At 35.6% G+C, this 19,053-nt stretch overlaps 3 protein-coding genes across 6 annotated transcripts; 1 reads left to right on the forward strand and 2 right to left on the reverse strand.

The window, feature by feature from the left end:
- Positions 1-1,414: 1,414 nt before the first annotated feature.
- Positions 1,415-5,296, reverse strand: cishb (cytokine inducible SH2-containing protein b). The gene is made up of 3 exons (XM_077203116.1): positions 4,810-5,296; positions 3,561-3,720; positions 1,415-3,026 (listed from the first exon to the last, which is right to left on the reverse strand). The coding sequence occupies exons 1-3, from the start codon at positions 4,819-4,821 to the stop codon at positions 2,551-2,553; spliced, it is 648 nt and encodes a 215-aa protein (XP_077059231.1). The 5' UTR covers positions 4,822-5,296; the 3' UTR covers positions 1,415-2,550.
- A 685-nt stretch (positions 5,297-5,981) lies between these two features.
- On the reverse strand, positions 5,982-13,859 carry twf2b (twinfilin actin-binding protein 2b). 4 transcript variants are annotated; one of them, XM_077203118.1, is made up of 11 exons: positions 13,482-13,649; positions 12,625-12,702; positions 10,775-10,953; positions 10,534-10,629; positions 9,711-9,815; positions 9,583-9,597; positions 9,455-9,496; positions 9,204-9,323; positions 8,475-8,625; positions 8,228-8,349; positions 5,982-6,386 (listed from the first exon to the last, which is right to left on the reverse strand). In XM_077203118.1, exons 1-11 carry the CDS (start codon positions 13,504-13,506, stop codon positions 6,219-6,221), a joined length of 1,101 nt encoding a protein of 366 aa, XP_077059233.1. In that variant the 5' UTR covers positions 13,507-13,649; the 3' UTR covers positions 5,982-6,218. The 4 variants fall into 4 exon arrangements, with proteins under 4 accessions (XP_077059233.1, XP_077059235.1, XP_077059234.1 ...); XM_077203120.1 differs by having other exon boundaries at positions 10,775-10,948; positions 13,482-13,513; XM_077203119.1 differs by lacking the exon at positions 9,583-9,597.
- Positions 13,860-15,230: 1,371 nt separating this feature from the next.
- Positions 15,231-18,706, forward strand: rpusd4 (RNA pseudouridine synthase D4). The gene is made up of 7 exons (XM_077203122.1): positions 15,231-15,587; positions 15,684-15,849; positions 16,098-16,302; positions 16,518-16,611; positions 16,922-17,072; positions 17,260-17,357; positions 18,367-18,706. The coding sequence occupies exons 1-7, from the start codon at positions 15,423-15,425 to the stop codon at positions 18,562-18,564; spliced, it is 1,077 nt and encodes a 358-aa protein (XP_077059237.1). The 5' UTR covers positions 15,231-15,422; the 3' UTR covers positions 18,565-18,706.
- Positions 18,707-19,053: the final 347 nt, after the last annotated feature.

The following is a 19,053-nucleotide window of genomic DNA, read 5'->3' on the forward strand; positions in this document are numbered from 1 at the left end:
TATTTCAACTATTAATTTCCTTCTCTGTGGGCCTCTAGTCAGTTAACGTAGTGTGATTGCGTAGAGCTACGTTACAAGTAGGCTCACTATTGGCCGACGCTGGTCATGTGTGTGATGCGTGTGACTTACAACACAGAAGCACTTACGCTATTATACTAGTGAACTGAGTCGAGGCCCACAGAGAAGGAAGTGAATAATTGAACAAAAAGTATTCTCGTCATTTGATAAACTTAATTGTAGTCACTTGGACTATTTTAACGATGTCATTAATACATTTTCGGGGCTGGCAAGCTTTAATCCTTTAAGAAGCCTATGGAGGAGTGATCCAGCTCTCAGATTTCATCAAAAATATCTTAATTCGTGTTTCGAAGATGAACGAAGGTCTTACGGGGTTGGAACAACATGAGGGTGAGTAAAATAAATTTTTGGGTGAACTATCCATTTAAGTGTCCTAATTGAACCAAGGCCAAATCATCTAAGCCCTGACTGTGAAACCAGGCCATTAAGTAATAATTATGAGAATTAAGTTTTTACATTTTATGTTATAATTAGGACTGGTGTTTGGAAATGCGTTACAATATTGCATTATTCCCTAAAAAAGTAACTAATTTCACTACTACACTACTTTTTATGGAAAGTAATGTGCTAAGTTACTTTTGCATTGCTTTTTCCCACCAGGGCTGAGCTTGCTTGATTGTTTTTAATAACAAAAAACAAGTTATATTTTTGCGCAAATTTAAAAGGCCTTTTCACACCAAAAGTTAAAAGAATAAGCCCGAAGGAAATGCAAATTCACGTATATACAGTAAAAAGCGCAGCTCAAACAAAACTTTCAGCTGTGCTTCCATTCTGGATCGCAGTAGAATAAGATTAAAAAGAAAGTTCAACACTTTCTTCAACAATAAAAAAGAAACGAAAATGTGGTTTAACAAAAGATCATCGAAAGTCAGCAGCAAAGACATTGGTTAATAAAGTTAGATTAATACATAAAGCATATTTGAATAGTTTAACATGTTTAATTATTGCAGGTTTGCATAATAGTTTGCATTTCAGTGTTTTTATTGATTTTGTGCAAGTGAGATGAGTAAAAGCATGCTGACATTTAGTCTCAAACTACAATAACCATCATGTTTACAAAGTGCACACTGTCTCTGCACTTACTCCCAATTTCTCTTATCATGAGGATGGGAGAGCTGTCAGTCAATAAATGGAAAAACAAAGCAACTTGCATTACTTATTTGAAAAAAACTAACTCAGATATTTGGTAGGAGATTTGTAATACGTGACTTTAGTAGTTACTTGTAAAAAAGTAATCTGATTACTTACTCGTGATGCATTACCCCCAAAACTGATTATGACATACTACGTCATAATTATGACCTACCAAGTTATAATCAGGAGATAAAAAGTGAGGTACTTGTATCAAAATGTTTATTGTATTATAATTTTTACAATTAAAAATGAATATTAAAAAAAATGACGGCGATCCTGTTTTGGAGTACAAGGACAGTTGTAATTCTCTAGTCGTATAATTGGCCAATAGGCAGAAACTGTGTATATAATAGGGCGTTACATTAAAATTTATTTTTACAACTGACGTGACCATAAGCAAAAAAGAAAAGTGACTACGTCTCAGACTTATTTTAGCATTTCCTTTAGCCAAGTAGAGACTTTTTAAACACATACATAGCTGCAGACATGCACACAACATAACATGTGGTCCAAAGAAATTCTGTGTGTTCCTTGTTTTATTATAAAGAACCCAAGAGTGTCCCTAATTTTCCTCTGTTGAAGTTGGCACATCCTAGACTATTGAAAAGAAAGTTACATTATAAGATGATATGACTATCAAATGTCATCATATGGATCAAAATATAACATGCTTGTAAATTTACTATTATGAAAAATGAAGGATATCTGAAAATTTTAAATTTAAGTTCATTGTCCTGCACACATTCATTTGTTTTTTGTTATGTTATATCATAAATTTTAATAGTGTGTTTTGTGTGTGGGAAAAAAGCCCTTAGGTTTTCCGGGAATGATGTTGTCTGATTAAATGTATTCTGTGTCAAATAAAGGCCTAGGAACTGACAGCATGTCCAGTATCTGGACATCTGTGATGGTTTCTGACAAATATGTAACTGAAATCTAGTTCCTTTATCAGCTTGTTTCTAAATAAATAAATACAAAAATGCTTTCTGAAGAAAATTACATTTTTAGGGACACAGTATTACTCAGAATACTGGTTTTGATATTTTGTTTTTTTCAATGTTGTGGAGATATTAGTATGTATGTAGAGTTGAAGCTCCATGAAAAATTGGAAGCACAGAAAGATATAGAAACATTTTGGTTTACTAAAAAGACATATATTTACAGATATTTAAAAATGAAAAATGTACAAAGTAGTCCTTGTTTATTTGCACAAATGCGCATCTCTTCATATGACAATAACAAAAGCTGAAAGGAAGATTTGCGACTTCATGGCTAATTCATCCGCAACTTTGCGAAAACGAACCACCTAAAATGCACCGGTGTCCTCCTCAAGTGTCCTCACACCTGAAAGGGATATTCTTGCAAGTAAAGCAACAACGGCCGAGGCAGCGGCAGCTGTGTATGGCAATCGTTGTGTCTGTTTATAGTGAGGCGTGTGAGGTGCTGTAATGTTGGAAAATCCTGAGGCCTGTGGAGAGGCTTCCTGAGCTTCAGCAGAACGCCTTTGTCCTTTGACACCATGTAATGTTCTTCTGCTATCATCTCCTTCTCTTGACTCGTGGATGCATAGTGCTGCACAAGACTAGGAAGAGCAGAAAAGGACAACAGGCAAGATCGTGCAGGAAAACTGGAATCTAGACGGAATCGGCCACTGTCGTATTCTACGCGGACATTTGTAGGGCCTCTCTGGGTCTTCACGGAGAGGGTAAAGAGGTAGAGTGGATGGCTGCTGTCACGCACAAGGAAAGTACCTTCTGGAGCTCCAATGAGGGCATCCCTTGCCTCACTGGCTGTCATACCACCCCAGTACCATCCTAAAACATAAAGAAACTATTTATTAACATGTCACACACTACTGTTTGGGGTCAGTAGGATGAAGCCCCTAAGGGGACATTGTGTGAGATGGGAGGATAAATAAATTATTGTTTTTATTTATAATAGTTTATCAGAACAGAGATAAACTGTTGCTGTATACACGTATATAATATAAAATATAAAAAGATCATGATCCTTTGAGACTCTGAACATTGTTTAGTTTAGTTTTGTCATGTTTGTTTATAAATCAGAATCTAATTAGGTTTTTATTGGCCAGTTATGATGGAAGGAATTTGCATGACAGTTGATGACACTAGAAATATGCAATAATTATATATATATATATATATATATATATATATACATATATATATATATAATATATATATACATAAATATATATATAATATATATAAATATATATATACATAAAATATAAACAAAATTGAATGATTGTTGTCTTTATATATATTTTATATTTTGTAAAATATTTGCTAGTGTCTGCTGGTCTCTTTTTAAGCCTATAGCTGTACCTGAAGTGTGTAGGTGCTGAAAGGTGGTGGTGATAAAACGCAGGTCCTCAGCCGGGGCCCATGGGTAGAGAGCTGCTTGGGACTGCTGGATTTGTTGAACTTCTGATTCGTCCCTCTCATGTTGAGCTCTTGTATCCCTTGCAACCATTACTGAAAGTTTCTTCATTTGGAAGAAAAAACACATCTTGATATGTAACCAAAAGATTTTTTTTTCTACATGTCAAAATGACGTGAGGTGAGATAGCAGGGCTAAAAGTTCAAAGGTTAAAAATTGCTGTGCTTCTCTTTCTATATCAGTCTTTTGTAATTCAACATTTCAACTGAACTCAAAAATAAACAAAGGAAGTACAGTGTACTTCAATGAGTCAGAATCTCCATGTCCTTTCTTCAGAAAATAAATATCATGACATCAATGGTTAAGTCAGCATTTAAAACAGATCTCTTTTCTGAGAAGACCGGCTAGGTGACATTTTAGAAAAAGAGGTAAATGTGGCTTTCCATGTAAATGAGAGCAACAGAATGTACAAACAGAGCTTTTATTGTTTCTCAAAATATTGAATTGTTTTTTTTTAATAGACACTAGTTGTGATATGTGATATATGAAATGTAAAATATAATCACAGGCATGTTATTACATCTTTAAAATGTTATAAATCAAGTAAAAATTCTAGAGTGCTGGTGTTAGAAATAAAATAAAAGCTGAATGTGCTTGTATAGGTCAGAGAAATGTATGTTTAAAATGTATATGTGTTTAAATGTATGTTTAAATTACAGCTAAATTTTTAAATAAACAAAATTAATACATTTTATTTTAATCATAAAACACAATCACAGACATGTTATTAAGTCTATACAATGTTATAAATCAGATCAAAATTCTAGAATGCTGGTGTTAGAAAATAGCAGAACCACAATTTAAAACATTTTCAAAAATACATTTAAACATTTATTTTCATAAAAAAAATAAAAAACTTATTTTTTCTGAATCTAGCTGTAGCTATATGTATTTAAATGTATGTTTAAAAAAAACTTAGATGAGAGCAAACTGTTCAATTTCGAAACAGCAGCAGTACAATTTTAACAGGATGTGTTCAACAAGATCGAAACAAATTAATTATTGCGTAGCTATGTAACAACTCCTCGGTTCATCAAAAACTTATGAACCTATCAAACAGGTCTAGACTGGCCACTTCCCAGTATCTAAGACACTTAAAAGATATTCGACAAGACAAATAGACAGATTTCTTACCTTTGTCGGCATAAAATCGTCACCTTCGGTAGGCTACGTCACGAACAGACTGGAAGATGACAGTTTGAAGATTACAGGCTGTAAAATTTACCCGAATCCAAGTCTGGTCCTGTGCCAAAGCTGCTGAAATTGTTCACGGCCAGCATTGCTATAATGGCGACAAAGCGCCACAACCTGAGGGAATCTCGTTAAAACATTTTACAAAAAGAATATTCGCTAATGTTGTCTAACCCGAACGATCCTTCTTTGCCAACTATTCTCCAGGGAATCGAAATTGACGAAAAATAACAAAATCAGATTTATAGCAGTAATCTAATAAGAGTGAAAGGTCGTTTGGCTTGGTGGATTATTGTTTTCCTGAAATAAGAGCAGTATGAAACGCCTTTGGTCGTTTTATGAGTTCACGCGCGTTCTAGGAATATCATTCCAAAAACTGCGCTGCATCTCAGCGCTCGCGGCCTCATCGTGCGCTGCGTTTCTATTGGCTGCAGCGTGCCGTTGACGAAGCGCCCAGGCCGGTTTCAGCGGCGGATGACTTTCCCAGTACAGACTTTCCAGGAATGCTGAAACTGACCTCTGCGCCAGCAGCATGGACTGAGATCTGTGAGCTATAGATCTCTGGGGCTGTGATGGGAGGTGACTGCAAGTAAGGTAACTGCATAGTAAGTCTAATTCCTGAAAATGTGTATTGCCAGAATGTTAGTCATATTATCGTTAATAACATCTAACATCCTGGTAACTGACCAGGTCCTGGATCAGCGCTAGCATTAACTCTTTAATTGACATACACAGAAAACAAAAACAATGGACAAATGTTTTTAATAAATAAAATTATATGAATAAAATAAATAAATTCAAAGGTTCCAAAAAATGTATAATGTGCTTCTAATAAACATATAAACTAATAAGTATCTATTTCTAGGGCTACTAGAATTTAATCTTTTATTTATTCCATTATAGGCTACAGCATATATCAGGTGAAAATGGTGCATTGTTTTAAACTGCAGTTATAACTAATGTTTTTTGATTAACTGAAAGGTAATCTTAGTAAGGTTTAGTTAAATAAATAAATAAAAATTCAACAGTCAAAATGTGCTTTACCAAATGGCTGAGAGGCCTGCTAAAGTGTTAACTAGACAAAATGCTGCTCCAATGTAAAACAAAAACTGAGATTTAATAAGACAGATTAATAGATTTTATTTTAATTATAACATAAAAATCATCACCTAAACAACACATTTATGTGGCCTTGAAAACCGTGCGAGAATGAGTTTCAGAGTGAAAAAAGACTTAAAAAGTAATAATAACAATGAAATGAAAAGCTCAGACAAGAAATAGGCTACAGATCATTGAGGGTGAAATTAAACATGTGTATCCGGTGTCATTTTACATTTGTTGACTGTAAAAATCTAGCTCTCATCTCCATTCTCTCCCGCTCCTCTGATTAGACGCTTGTTCCCTCGTTTCCCTGTAGGGCCCTTTGGCTTGGTGAAGGCTTGTTTCAGAGCATGCTGCATCGGGTACACCTCTTCATACAGGAAATCCTCCGTCAGCCCCTCTCCACTATCAATCTCCATCTACACACATGACACATAAATATATTAACTGAAATGTGCATGAATATATGCATTTGATCAGATTTGATTTGATTAATACTTGAGTGCACAAAAGTGACAGTAAAGACATGTATAATGTTACAAAAGATATCTATTTCAAATAAATGCTCTTCTTTTGAACTTTATTGATCAAATAATCCTGAAAACTATGTATCATGGTTTAAAATATTAAGGCCGTTTTTAACATTGAGAAAAATAACAAATGCTTCTTGAGCACCAAATCAAAAGAGAGTGATTTTAAACAATAGTATGTATTTTATAGCATATATTCACTAATGTAGCAGGTTTTACTTTTAAATTGTAATGTATGTAGCCAACAACATACACATTAGCGGTCACATTAACTGTTCTTAAGAATTTAAAAGTAACATTTTCTAAGCTTTTAAAAATGTACTGATGAAAGGATAAAGTGGGGTGTTTCTCATTAAAGAAATCTCAAGCACAAACTGTGCAAAGTAACCTGTTTAACCACTGGCACATCATGTTCTCACTTCGAAAGTCATACCATATGTTCACTTGAAACCAATATCCTGAAACGTAGTAATGGATATTGTTAAACTGTAAATTCAGCCACTATATTCAGCTATTTATATACTTAGTTGATTACAGACGGATCATTGAATATGGATGAATAACCACAGTTGTGGCCAATTGCAATTTCTTAAAGGACAAGTTCGGTATTTTACACTTAAAGCCCTGTTTTAAGATCGTTTCTGATGAAATAGAACGGTTAGGATTGAAATTTGGACAATGCTGCTGTCCCGAGAATTTTCGGTTTCTGTATTAGCACATACCCCCCCCCCACCCCCCACCTCCACAATGGTTTCATAGGGGCACTGGAAGAATCATTCATAAAATGCATAAAACTTTAGTTTACAAAGACGTGAAACTCACCGAGTGGTCTGGGGTGTTCACTGATATGCTCACACAAAAATCGCTGCAAAAGATGCTTTCCAACAGCTTTTTTATCGTAGTTTTTGTCCAACTCCATTGACTTGTATTGGATGTTCTGTGAGGTACGGTATTACTCCGCCGACGGAAACGGAAATGGGGTTGTTTGTATTTTCTTCTGTTGTCTTCCAGTCGCGGTATCGTAGGCTACGCTATCACAACATTGGCAAAGGTGCATTATCGCCACCAACTGGGCTGGAGTGTCTATTATTCAAGCTCTCAACGAAAGAATGTCCGGTTGTGAGGCTTTTGGAAAAATAGATCCACAGTTTTACAACGAATGGTAAAACACCTGTTGGAAAGCATCTTTTGCAGCGATTTTTGTGTGAGCATATCAGTGAACATCCCAGACCACTCGGTGAGTTTCAAGTCTTTGTAAACTAAAGTTTAATGCGTTTTATGAATGATTCTTCCAGTGCCCCTATGACACCATTGTGGAGCTGGGGGGTGCTACCACAGAAACCGAAAAATTCTCGGGACAGATCTCGGGATCTTAACCGTTCTATTTCATCAGAAACGATCTTAAAACAGGGCTTTAAGTGTAAAATACCGAACTTGTCCTTTTATAAAAGTTAAGTTCAAGGTACTGTGATTTTAGTTATATATTTTTAATAGACGAGGATAGATAGATAGATAGATAGATAGATAGATAGATAGATAGATAGATAGACAGACAGACAGACAGACAGACAGACAGACAGACAGACAGACAGACAGACAGACCAGTCCAGTAAAATATGTACTTTGTACTTTAGAGGCCTACTCTTCTACTCGGGTCAAAGCTTCTACTCAGCTAACTTGAAAAACAGACTGTACAGTATTAGGACCAGTTGTTGTTGTTGTCAGAGTACCTTTTTGGCGATCTCTATGTGATAGTCTCTCTCTACCTCATCCAGCAGTCGATTCTTACAGCTGGAGTAGAGCATCCTTTCTTTGATGCTACAACTATACCCGGGCATGGAGTAGATGAAAACTGGTCCACATATTCAAGCACAAACATAACATTAGCTTTGTAGAAACATTACTAATCATAAGAAGCCAACTCAGCTTAATGTGAAATTGTCAGTAAAAAAAGTTAATTAATATCTTGACACTAACCTACAGCTTCCAGTGCCTGTCCTTGGTGGGTGTGTTTGTACAGGAAGAAGTGGTATCGTGGGGCATCAGTGGGGATTCTGCTTGGCAGCTCTTTGGTCTCTGTAGGACTAGTGTGGACCAGCTCAATTGTCTCTCGTTCAGTGTCAAGTCTCTTAAAGATGATACAGTAAAAAAAAGTGCTTTGTGATTGGGCTTATGAAGATTATATAAAGTGCAGCATGCTTAATATTCTTTTTAATATTCTCCAAATCAGCATATTAAAATGAAAGACTGAAGAAATAGCTTTTAAAGATATTAAAACTGAAAAAACTTTATTTTAGATTTCAAAATATTACTGTATTTTTGATCGAATAAATGCAGCCTCGTTGAACATAAGAGACTTTTATTTAAAAACATTTAAAAAATCTTACTGACCCCAAACTTTTGAATGCTAGTATACGCTTACTGCATTATGCATATTTTGAATTTAGGTGTATTGTTTCCTAATTTATTCCAAAATGTAATACTATGCAGAGAATCCTGTTTTTAAAATCCGCAAAATAAAACAGCCTATTCAATGCCAGCATTACGAAAAGCAATCCATTGCATAATGCATATGTTATGTGCTTATTCAGTGCAACCTCTTCTGATAGAAGTATAAGTGGCAGTCTGAACATTTTGCTTTTGAACCTACATATAATCAATGTTTAATAAATGCACGTGTGTATAGTGTATGTGTGTGGGACTTACTAGTTGAATGTAATTAATGCGTTTGTGTTTGAGTTGCTGTAAAGCATGTTTAGCCTCCTCTTGCAATGGGAACGCCAAACCCTGTAAAGTTGGATTTTTACTCTCCACGCTGATCTCTGTCTGTATCAGAAAGACACACACACATATGTTTTGTTTTATATATATATGTTTATTTATAAAAAATATGATATACTTTTACTCAGTAACATCAATATTTCTAATAATATTTTGAATGTGAATAGAGATGCTACCTTTGCTTGTCCACTTACAGTGGCAACTCGTCTTCGCTCGTCCTAAATAGAAAAGTACAAAAGTTTAGTGTAAATCCACTTAGTAGTTCTCACACACTTGAAAACAAAATGAATCACAGGACACTTACCCGTGCCACTCTGTCCTGTTAGGTGCATTGTTAAGGAATACATTAATTTATTAGACATTAAAGTCAGACAAACTGTTAGATATTCAGTTTTGGTATGCTGCGATTGACACATTTCGGGGCTTTCTCACCTCTGTTATTTTAATCTGATGGAGTTGTTGCTCAGCAGTGGTGAGGGGGGCCGGGATGGAGGAGGAGGACTGATGTCGTAGATAACCTTGGAAACAGATGTCTTCCTGCAGGTCACAACAGTAAATAGGGCTTAGATGACACATCATGCACTTCTTAACATGTGACCTGAAGGAACCTGAGCACAGGTTAGTGAGCAAAGGTGAGTAGGTTTACTGTCGTAAACCCAGTAAAAAAAGAAAAAAATCACAGTTTGGTCACTAATAAAATCTACTCCTAAATAAAGTTTCCAAAAGGTTTTTTCTTTATGTGAAAAACATTTAAAGATTCTAAACTAAGAAACGTTTTCCACAGTAAAGAACCATGGATACCAAAAAATAATCTTATTAAGTATCTAAAGGAGAAAAAAAATTGACAAAGGTAATATGTCAGGAAATAACATTATTAGATCATATTAAATCATTCATATTACATAACTCTCTGCATGTTTTATTCTGATTTTTCTGTCGTGACATTCAGGCATGATCACATAATGATGAACTCTCTAGTTTACTTGATTCTGATTGGTCAATTGTGGATTTTTAGCAATCAGATTCTCAAAAGATATGATTTTTGCATTCCCAAAAGAAAATGTTCACCATGATAGCATTTCCATGACTTTCCAAAAAGGGAAAATAGAGAGATTGACTGGAATGGAATTCAAAAATGAGAAGGATTCAGTCAATATACCGTCACTCCCTCAGCTGTTGTAGTAGAAGCACCCTTGATAACTAGTTTATAGATAATATACAGGTAAAATTATGGCAAGCAAACCCGTCTACACACCTGGACTGTTCCGAACAGTTCATCATTTATGTGACTTCCCCCAAACTCTTTCTTCAGTGTGGCTCTGGTAGCAGCATACACCATCTTTAACCTCACCTGTGTGGTGTAGAATGAACGTTGTCACTCAGAAGGGTAATTCACAGTATGTTAAACCCAAGAGGCTATAAGGGAACATTATTTATAGAGTGAGAGGGTAAGAGCTTGTGCACACATTTCACTTTATCATGTGTTTTCTACTTACTGGTGACTGGTCTGGCGACCAGGAGATAAACAGCCACTCATATCCCAGCTGGTTCTGTGAGTCGAGGCGGAATAGGATATAACATGGTTCTAGGCCGTCCAGCATGGGCAGGACACATGCGTCATAGTCCTGATCCCAGCTCTGAGAAACCTCTCTGTACCCTCCCAACACCAGCTGCTCTGAAACACACACAGACAGATACACACACATACACACCTCATAACACACACCTTGACTACTTGCAGTAGCCCCAGATAAATGCACTGACTATGAGTCTGGGTCCAAAAACAGCATGGTGCCACTATTATCACACACTGCATGTTTAACATTCTACAGTCCAATTTATCTTCACCTTTTACTTGACATTATTTAGGGTCAGCAAGTGACTAAAATATATTTGTTAAGCTATAAGTTGTTACACTTAAAAATGTGTGTGTGTATACATGTATATATATATATATATATATATATATATATATATACACACATACAAACACCATCTGTGGTGTGTGTGTATATGCACACACACACACACATACATACATACATATACTGTATATTTGTTTTTTGCAGTATATGACAAAACATCAAACCTAGTGCCATTTATTTTAAAAGTTATGAAAGCACACGTTTTAAACAAAACATCTCAAAAATGTAAATGGTTTGGTTTTAAATTATAAAACAATCCAAATGATGAACACATGTGTGAACATGAGTTGTGAAAAAGAATTACACTTAAGTGTACTTTTATTACGGAAATAAGATGCTTTAAAAGAATTAACTGAATGTATGTTTCCGGACACTTAATTGCATGATAAAGTGAAAATGAAATCAAAACAAATCTTTCTATCTGAAATGAAAATTCTTGTTTTGTTTTTTATGGAATATTTCAGTATTTACTATAAATGATTTATCATGCACATCATTTTTCTTTCAATTAATGTGGCTCTGTAATATTAAATCAAAATAACTTTCCCTCCCACTTGCACTCTTCTCTAATGATGTGTTTACTAGTGCGAAGGCGGGACAACCTGTCACTCACATGAGATCGACCAATAGCAAACCACAAACATTCAAAGATCCAATCAATTCCCGATTAACACAATAAAGTCCCGCCCTACATTTTTTCTTGTTTGAGAAGCCGTTTCACTAAGATAAACGTCACAATAGGAAAGAAAAGACTAGTGCAACTTCTGTTTCTTGCCAACTTTAACTGCATTTAAATAAATAAAAAATGCAATTATCTGAACTTCAGACTTTTTGACCCTCTTAAGTAGGACTAAGTACATCTTTATTGGCCTGGTTTCACAGACAGGGCTTAAATGAAGCCAAGATTAGGCCGTAGTTCATTTAGGACATAAGAAGTTTTTATAAATGTGCCTCAGAAAAAAACATTACTGGTGTTCATCTTAAGACTAAACAATGGCACTGACATGTTTTAAGATATGCCAGTGCAAGTTGCTTTCAGTTAAAACAGCTCAAACATGCATTTTAGTCTGAGACTACATTAAGCCTCATCTGTATAACCAGGGGTTAATGTAATTTGCTAATGACTTCTATTGTCTGATGAAGTTGCAATGTAGAACATGTAAAATATATTAACTTTAAAAAGTAATTTCAACAATTTTTTTTCTTTTTCACAAGGGTATAAACTTCATTCATACACTAAAATGACCTTGCAAAAAAGATTGACAAATGTAAATCAAAGGTCTAGGATAATTTGTTGCTTGTAGATGTTTTTGTAATTTTATCTAATGGAATGAAGTTCATAAATTAAAAATAAAAGCTCGAACCAAACCATACTCAGTGTATTTAAATAGAAGTTCTCACAAACAAATGCTCCTACTCACCGCTCCTTATCACAATCTTCATCACTCTGACAGCTCCTCTTCTCGCCTTCATGAGGAACTCTCTCAAGTCTGGAGATGCTGGTTTCAGCAGAGGGGTATGACAATACAGCAGGGAAAATACACAGTGGTTAAAACTGAGAATTATTTAATGTTATATATTATAATACTGACAATGACAATCCCATCATATTTCATATTATAAATTCTTACATATGACTAGAGCACTTAGTTTATAAAAAAAAGAAAATTGACTGAAACGAAGGAAATTTTACACTGCTTCCACACTGTGTGGCCTGTGCCTCATTCTTGGCCTCACCATGGCAACGGGGCATCAGGACTCATAAATGATGTAGGTGCAGGTGAGATGGATGAGGAGCGGCGCTTCCGCCCGTAAGCTTAAATTACCTCCCATCATCATTCACATAAAACACAGTCTAATATGATCACTCCTATATAATTATATATACCGCTAAATGACCATATATACCTCTGTAACCAAATGTCTGTTTGTTAAAACCAAGAGTTAGGTTCTTTTTTAATAGATAATTCCCTTTGCCTTCAAATGTGTACATTTGCACATAGGCTCCAAGGAAATCTGAGAAAGGTTAACGCAAAGTTTTCATGCACTAGTAGACTAATTCTTTTTTTTTATCAGGAGCTTTAACAGGTGTCATTCCAAGAATCTTTCATTTTGCCTTTATTGTGTATCTTCATAGTTTATATTGCACTTCTAACTAAAAATGAATGCATCCCATTCACTAAAAGGAGAAGAGTAAAAATATAAAGTGGTTTTACTCAAATATTTATAAATCCATATGGGCTGCGGGGCATTGAAATAAAGATTTGCTTGTGCTTACCATGGATACCAGTCTGATGCGACATCCCAAGTCCCGGTGATGCTCCAGCTCAGTCCGAATTCTGGTTGAAACTCCCACGTTGTCCTCCTATTGTCTTCAGTGGCACTGCTATCTGTGCCCAGCAGTGTGGTCCAACTCACTTCCGTACAATGACATCAACGCCCCTTAAGCATCTTACCCGGGGAATCCTGTTTGAAACTCGATCTGCGGAACTGAGGAAGATGTGTAGCCTAATATTACACCTGTCAGGGGATGGGTTCCAGCACACCACCTATCTAGTATTATTCACCCATCACCGGTGGCCCTAATGGGGTATAAAGTGGATGACAACATCTGTTATCTGTGATGAGCTGCATTATAATGCTGTAGGTTTGCTCTGGTGTCAAATAAAAGACAGAACCCCTATTGTACCTGAGAGTCTGGACATTATCTATCTGTCTTGCTCTTCTACAAACAGTTATGCAACGCTCCATTTGTGAAAAGAAATGGCACATTATCGCTCACACACATCGAGGACCTGATAGGAGCATATAAACTAGCGGCCTGTGGGAGCTCAAATTCCACAGGGCTGACATGAGATACCGTGCAGGCGGCTGCTGACCCCCAACCAGCAGGACAGGCTGTTCATTTAGACGACCTAACCAGCTACCCAAAAGCCATTTCAAATAGTAAACCGCCTCTACCAATCTTTGTGATTTTACATGAGGTTTATGATAAATAAGATTTGAATGAAGGAAAAATGGCAGTATTGTGTCTTTAAAACTTTTTACAGGGGGGTTTCTTTTGTCAGGGCATCTAACGGACAAAAAGGTTTAAATCTGATCATATGTGTATAAAGACAGAAAGAGAGAGAACATACCTGTGAGTGTGCTAGTGTTGGCTTCATGTTTAATTCACTCAGCTGTGAGCACAAACCCAGCCATTATTCATTATTCAGCGCAGCCCTCCCTCCAAAGATGCTCTGCATACATAGATTCTCTTTCTTCTTCACACACCACACACTTTTTATTTCAAAATTAACTATAGTCCGTATGCGTTGCTAAATAATATTCAGAAGGAATTCGTCCTGTTTTTCATCTCAGCCCTTTTTAAGAAAGCACACATAATGACAAACTAAACAATAGCCTAGAGGCTACTGTTCATATTATGCTACATTTTACAAGTATTTACTGACAAATAGTGCTGAAAACACATTCAGAACCAGTTCCATGTTTGTATGAATCTTTTGAGTGGTTCTTTTTGGTGAATCAGAAACACAGCAGAACCGGTGTATTCTCGAAACGAATGACCATATGATCCAATTTTTGTAAATCAAAACATTTTGTGAATAAAATAGCCTATAAGTCTGTAGCTGTGTCAGTTTGGTATTTTTATGTAAAATAATTACTTTTATTTTATACAGTAATTATGTCATATATCCACTACTAGTAGAAGGCTTTTTTCTCTCTTTTTTTGGTGAAACGAAATGGCCCAGAAGCATAATTTGTCGTTTGCAGAGGGTTTAAATATGTATTTAATGCAAATCCAAATTGATCTGAGGCAAGATTCATGAATTGAAAATAGCAAATAGCACCGACCTATTCTTCTTTTTTTTTTTTTTTTTTTTTGATTAATCAAAATAGTATCCAGAACAAAATACTATTTTGAGGCCCTTATTTTTTATGGATCAACCAGTGTAATTAGATTTCGTAACAACTTACTGAGCAGATTTTAGTGAATCAAAACAATTGAAACATCACTGCCTATAGTGACTTTTATTTTGAACTGTTGTTGCTTCTTCTTGCTCATCTGTTCTTGTGCGTTTAGTGTCCACTGGATTACGCGGCTCTAGCTGTCATACTCGCATTTTTAATCGGATATATATACAGCAACGAATTATGTAAGATCTCAGGGCGCAGGTTTTGAGAAAGAGAGTTACTTTTGAACTGCTAATCTGTGAAAATGCGACACGCACGTGAGGTGACATATACGATGCTCATGAGAGCGTACGCCACAGCTTCAAAGACAGAGACCCTCGCTTCTAACCGGAAAACGGGACTGAAAGCAGCAGATATCGCGAACAGACTCCGGAGTGAACAAGAAAAACGGATAGATGACAAAAATGAGGTTGGTATTGTTGTTTAAGCATGTATTGTCTGTTTAGACTAAAGTGAGTTTATGTGCAACCATTTAGGTTCCGTCTTTTTTCGTTCCACTCCAAAGGTTCCGGTGACACCTCTACAGAACAGAGTGAATGAACTCAAACAGTTCTCTCAGCAACTGCAGTCTATTCACCCTAGTGTGCTCGTAAAAGCTCTTTACAGGAGCATGCTTTATGAAGACCAAAACATAATCGCCATAAATAAACCATATGGTGTGCCTTTGCATAGTGAGTATTTGACATCATTTTTTAATGAATGTACTATATTTTGTTTCATTATTATTTATTGAAAACATTTTTAATAATTATTCTGTAATATTTTTTATATCGATGGGATTTTGTCACTAGATAATATTCAACTTTAAAGAATGCATTATTTATTTATATATAAAAATACATATATATATAAAAACGCTAATGCAGTGTTGAAGACATATACTAATATAATCCTTAATTTGCCTGCTCCATTCTTATAGATGTAAATGGCATCAGAAACAGCATTTCAGAGTGTCTGCCTTTGCTGGCTAAGATAACTGATGGCATGCAGGCAGGATCACAGTTGCATTTTTGCCACAGTCTGGAAAAGGAATCTACTGGAGTTTTGATCCTGGCTAAAACAGAGGAAGCAGCAGAACATGTACAAACACTCATCAGATCACACAAAGTGGAAAGGACATTCTTGTAAGTTAAACTTCAAAACCTTTTTTTGTTGTTGCTTGTCTTAATTGAATGCAATTTAGAATAATTGCTTTCTGAAAGGCTAATTTGATAGTAAGGCAGTGTGGCATCTCATAAACATCAAGTGCTTGTCTAGTGCAACATTTTTTTCCTTATTTTCAATTGATTCCCATGTTCCAACATAATCTACACAAACTTAAACATATTATTTTGTTCAGAGCGGTCACTGTAGGTGTGCCTGTTCCATCCGTGGGAGTAATCGACATTCCCATTATAGAGAAGGAGGTCATGGGACCTCAGCCGCATTTTAAGGTAATATAGCATTGTATTCATAAAAACAATTTCCTGTTCTAACCTGTTTTTAAAGACTGCTTAAAAAGACAAATTTGATTTATTACAGTCGAGAAGTAATCTAAGACTAAAACAAAATCTGTATTGTGACACATCTGAGTGAAGTAAAAAATAAATAAAATTGAAAAAATATTATTTATAATAGTAAAAAGAAGCATGCATAAATTCTTCACAATTAAATCATACGATGTTGCGTTTAGAAAATAGTTGACTTGTCAACTTTAAGAATAAGATCTTAATTAATGTGAAGTATAATGTTTATTCTGCTCAGATGGGTCTGAGCCCATTGTTTAAAGTGAATGAGGAGGGAGATGGTGTGACCAGGGTGAGAGCTCATCGGCAGGCAGAAAGTGCAGTCACACAGTATCGGGTTCTGGACAGCATCAGTGGCTGCAGCTTGGTGGAACTGCAACCTCTCACAGGTATTGACCATGACGTGTCAAAGCATACCCGACTCGGAACGTTATTTCTAATTGTGCCTTATACTCCCAAATTATTGTAAATGTAGCAAGGTTTGCCCATAAATAATGTACCATCTTATATTTTATTTATTTAAATGAAGAATTGTAAGCATATGGTGACTAGAACCTCTTATAATGTTTGTTTTAGGTGTAAAAAACCAACTTCGAGTGCACATGGCTCTTGCTTTGACCTGCCCCATTCTCGGAGACCATAAATATGCTCACTGGAACAAACTAGCACCCCAGGTATGATAAATATAACAATGTTAGAGCTAGTGTTGTAGCACTGGTACCTTGAATGATAATCAAATCTGAACTACTATTCAAAAGTTTGTGGTCGGTAAGATTTCTTAATGCTTTTGAAAGAAGTCTCTTATGCTCACCAAAGCTGCATTTATTTGATAAAAACAGGAAAAACTGTAGTATTATGTAATATTCTTACTTTTTTAATGTAATTACTTCCTGTCATTGCAAATCTGAATTTTCATCACCCATTAATCCAGTCTTCGATGTCACATGATCTTTCAGAAATCATTCTGAAATGCTGATTTGCTGCTCAAGAAACATTTCTTATTATTTTCAATGTCGACAACAATTGTGCTGCCTAATATTTTTGTGGAAACCGTGATACATTTTTTCAGGATTCTTTGATGAATAAAAATTTCGAAAGAACAGCATTTGTTTGAAATGGAAATCTTTTGTAACATTATTTATTAATGCCTTTATTTACTTAATTTTTTTAATAATTTAAAGGGGTAGTTGCTCACAACCTGTACGAGCTTCTTTCTTCAGTTGAACACAAAAGATATTTTGAAGAATGTCAGTAACCAAACAGGTTCTGATTCACATTGACTTCCATAGTATTTTTTTCATAGTATGGAAGTCAATGGTGTCTAGCAACTGTTTGCTTACCCATATTCTTCAAAATATTTCCTTTTATGTTAAACAGAACAAAGAAACTCATACAGGTTTAGAACAACTTGAGGGTGAGTAAATGATACTTTTGAATGGTAGTGTATTTCCAGATTAAACCAGATATATTTTAATAAACAATTGCTTAATCCAAGGTTGTTGGCACACAACCACAGGGAGCCACTAGTCCAATTGTGGGCCAGCTTTTACAAGAGTATTATGAACATAGTAAGTGTTGTGTTAATAATGAATAATCAAGAGGTGGTGTAGTGTTTTCTTGAGACATGACTCATTGTTACATTTGAAGACTGACCACATGTGGGTCTCATATTTCGGATTACAGAAGCTGCCAGAGGGCATACTGCGACGGCTGGGCCTGGTCCAGAGTAAAACACGATATCTCCCTCTTCACCTGCACTCCCGAAGGATCGTTCTGCCACGGGTCAAAGGTCACGGCGACATTACAGTGTCCTGCCCCCTTCCTAAATACTTCACCAATGCCTTGAAGAGACTACAGATCCCACTACCAGGAAAAGAATGAAGTTAATCACACAGATATTACATGCTTTTGAAAAGTTGCATTGGATTGACTTTGTAGAAAAGGTGTACAAACCGGATATTTTGTTGTTGTACGTTCTGAAGGTTTTGGTTTCAGACTTTGTAATAAAAGATCGTTGAAAATGTTTGGAGAAAAACGACATCTTTGCCCAACCTGTAAGACTTGAGTAAATAATGACTGCACAAATTAGAGGTCTATCTATATGTACCATTTGCCAATATTACATTAATTACTCCGTATTAGTCAATATTGTAGACTTAATTACATTTATATCACCTTTACTGTCTCATGCTGACAAAAATACTGTTAAATGTAATCTTAAGCAAATTTTGACTATCCAATCTTCATAATGTTCATTGTATTGATGAGATGCATGAATTCATATGTAGCATTTAAAACATTGGTTCTCAACAATATTTGAAGGCCACAGGACTTTTCCAGTTGTTTGTGATTTTTCACAAGAAGATTAAG

The sequence above is a fragment of the Siphateles boraxobius genome, unplaced genomic scaffold, assembly GCF_051911475.1.
Source record: "Siphateles boraxobius isolate OS27281-9 unplaced genomic scaffold, OSU_SipBor_1 5, whole genome shotgun sequence".
NCBI lineage: Eukaryota > Metazoa > Chordata > Actinopteri > Cypriniformes > Leuciscidae > Siphateles > Siphateles boraxobius.

What these genes read in the sequence shown, in the direction of transcription:
- rpusd4 (XM_077203122.1), top strand. Translation starts at nt 15,423, where the DNA reads ATGCGACACGCACGTGAGGTGACATATACGATGCTCATGAGAGCGTAC. An exon ending in GGATAGATGACAAAAATGAG is followed by an intron (nt 15,588 to 15,683) that starts GTTGGTATTGTT and finishes TCCACTCCAAAG; the next exon opens with GTTCCGGTGACACCTCTACA. An exon ending in GACCTCAGCCGCATTTTAAG is followed by an intron (nt 16,612 to 16,921) that starts GTAATATAGCAT and finishes TATTCTGCTCAG; the next exon opens with ATGGGTCTGAGCCCATTGTT.
- cishb (XM_077203116.1), bottom strand. An exon ending in TCAGCACCTACACACTTCAG is followed by an intron (nt 3,027 to 3,560) that starts GTACAGCTATAG and finishes TTTATGTTTTAG; the next exon opens with GATGGTACTGGGGTGGTATG.
- twf2b (XM_077203118.1), bottom strand. Translation starts at nt 13,506, where the DNA reads ATGTCGCATCAGACTGGTATCCATG. An exon ending in GAAGATTGTGATAAGGAGCG is followed by an intron (nt 10,954 to 12,624) that starts GTGAGTAGGAGC and finishes TGTGTGTTTCAG; the next exon opens with AGCAGCTGGTGTTGGGAGGG. An exon ending in CTGTAAGTGGACAAGCAAAG is followed by an intron (nt 9,324 to 9,454) that starts GTAGCATCTCTA and finishes TTTCTGATACAG; the next exon opens with ACAGAGATCAGCGTGGAGAG.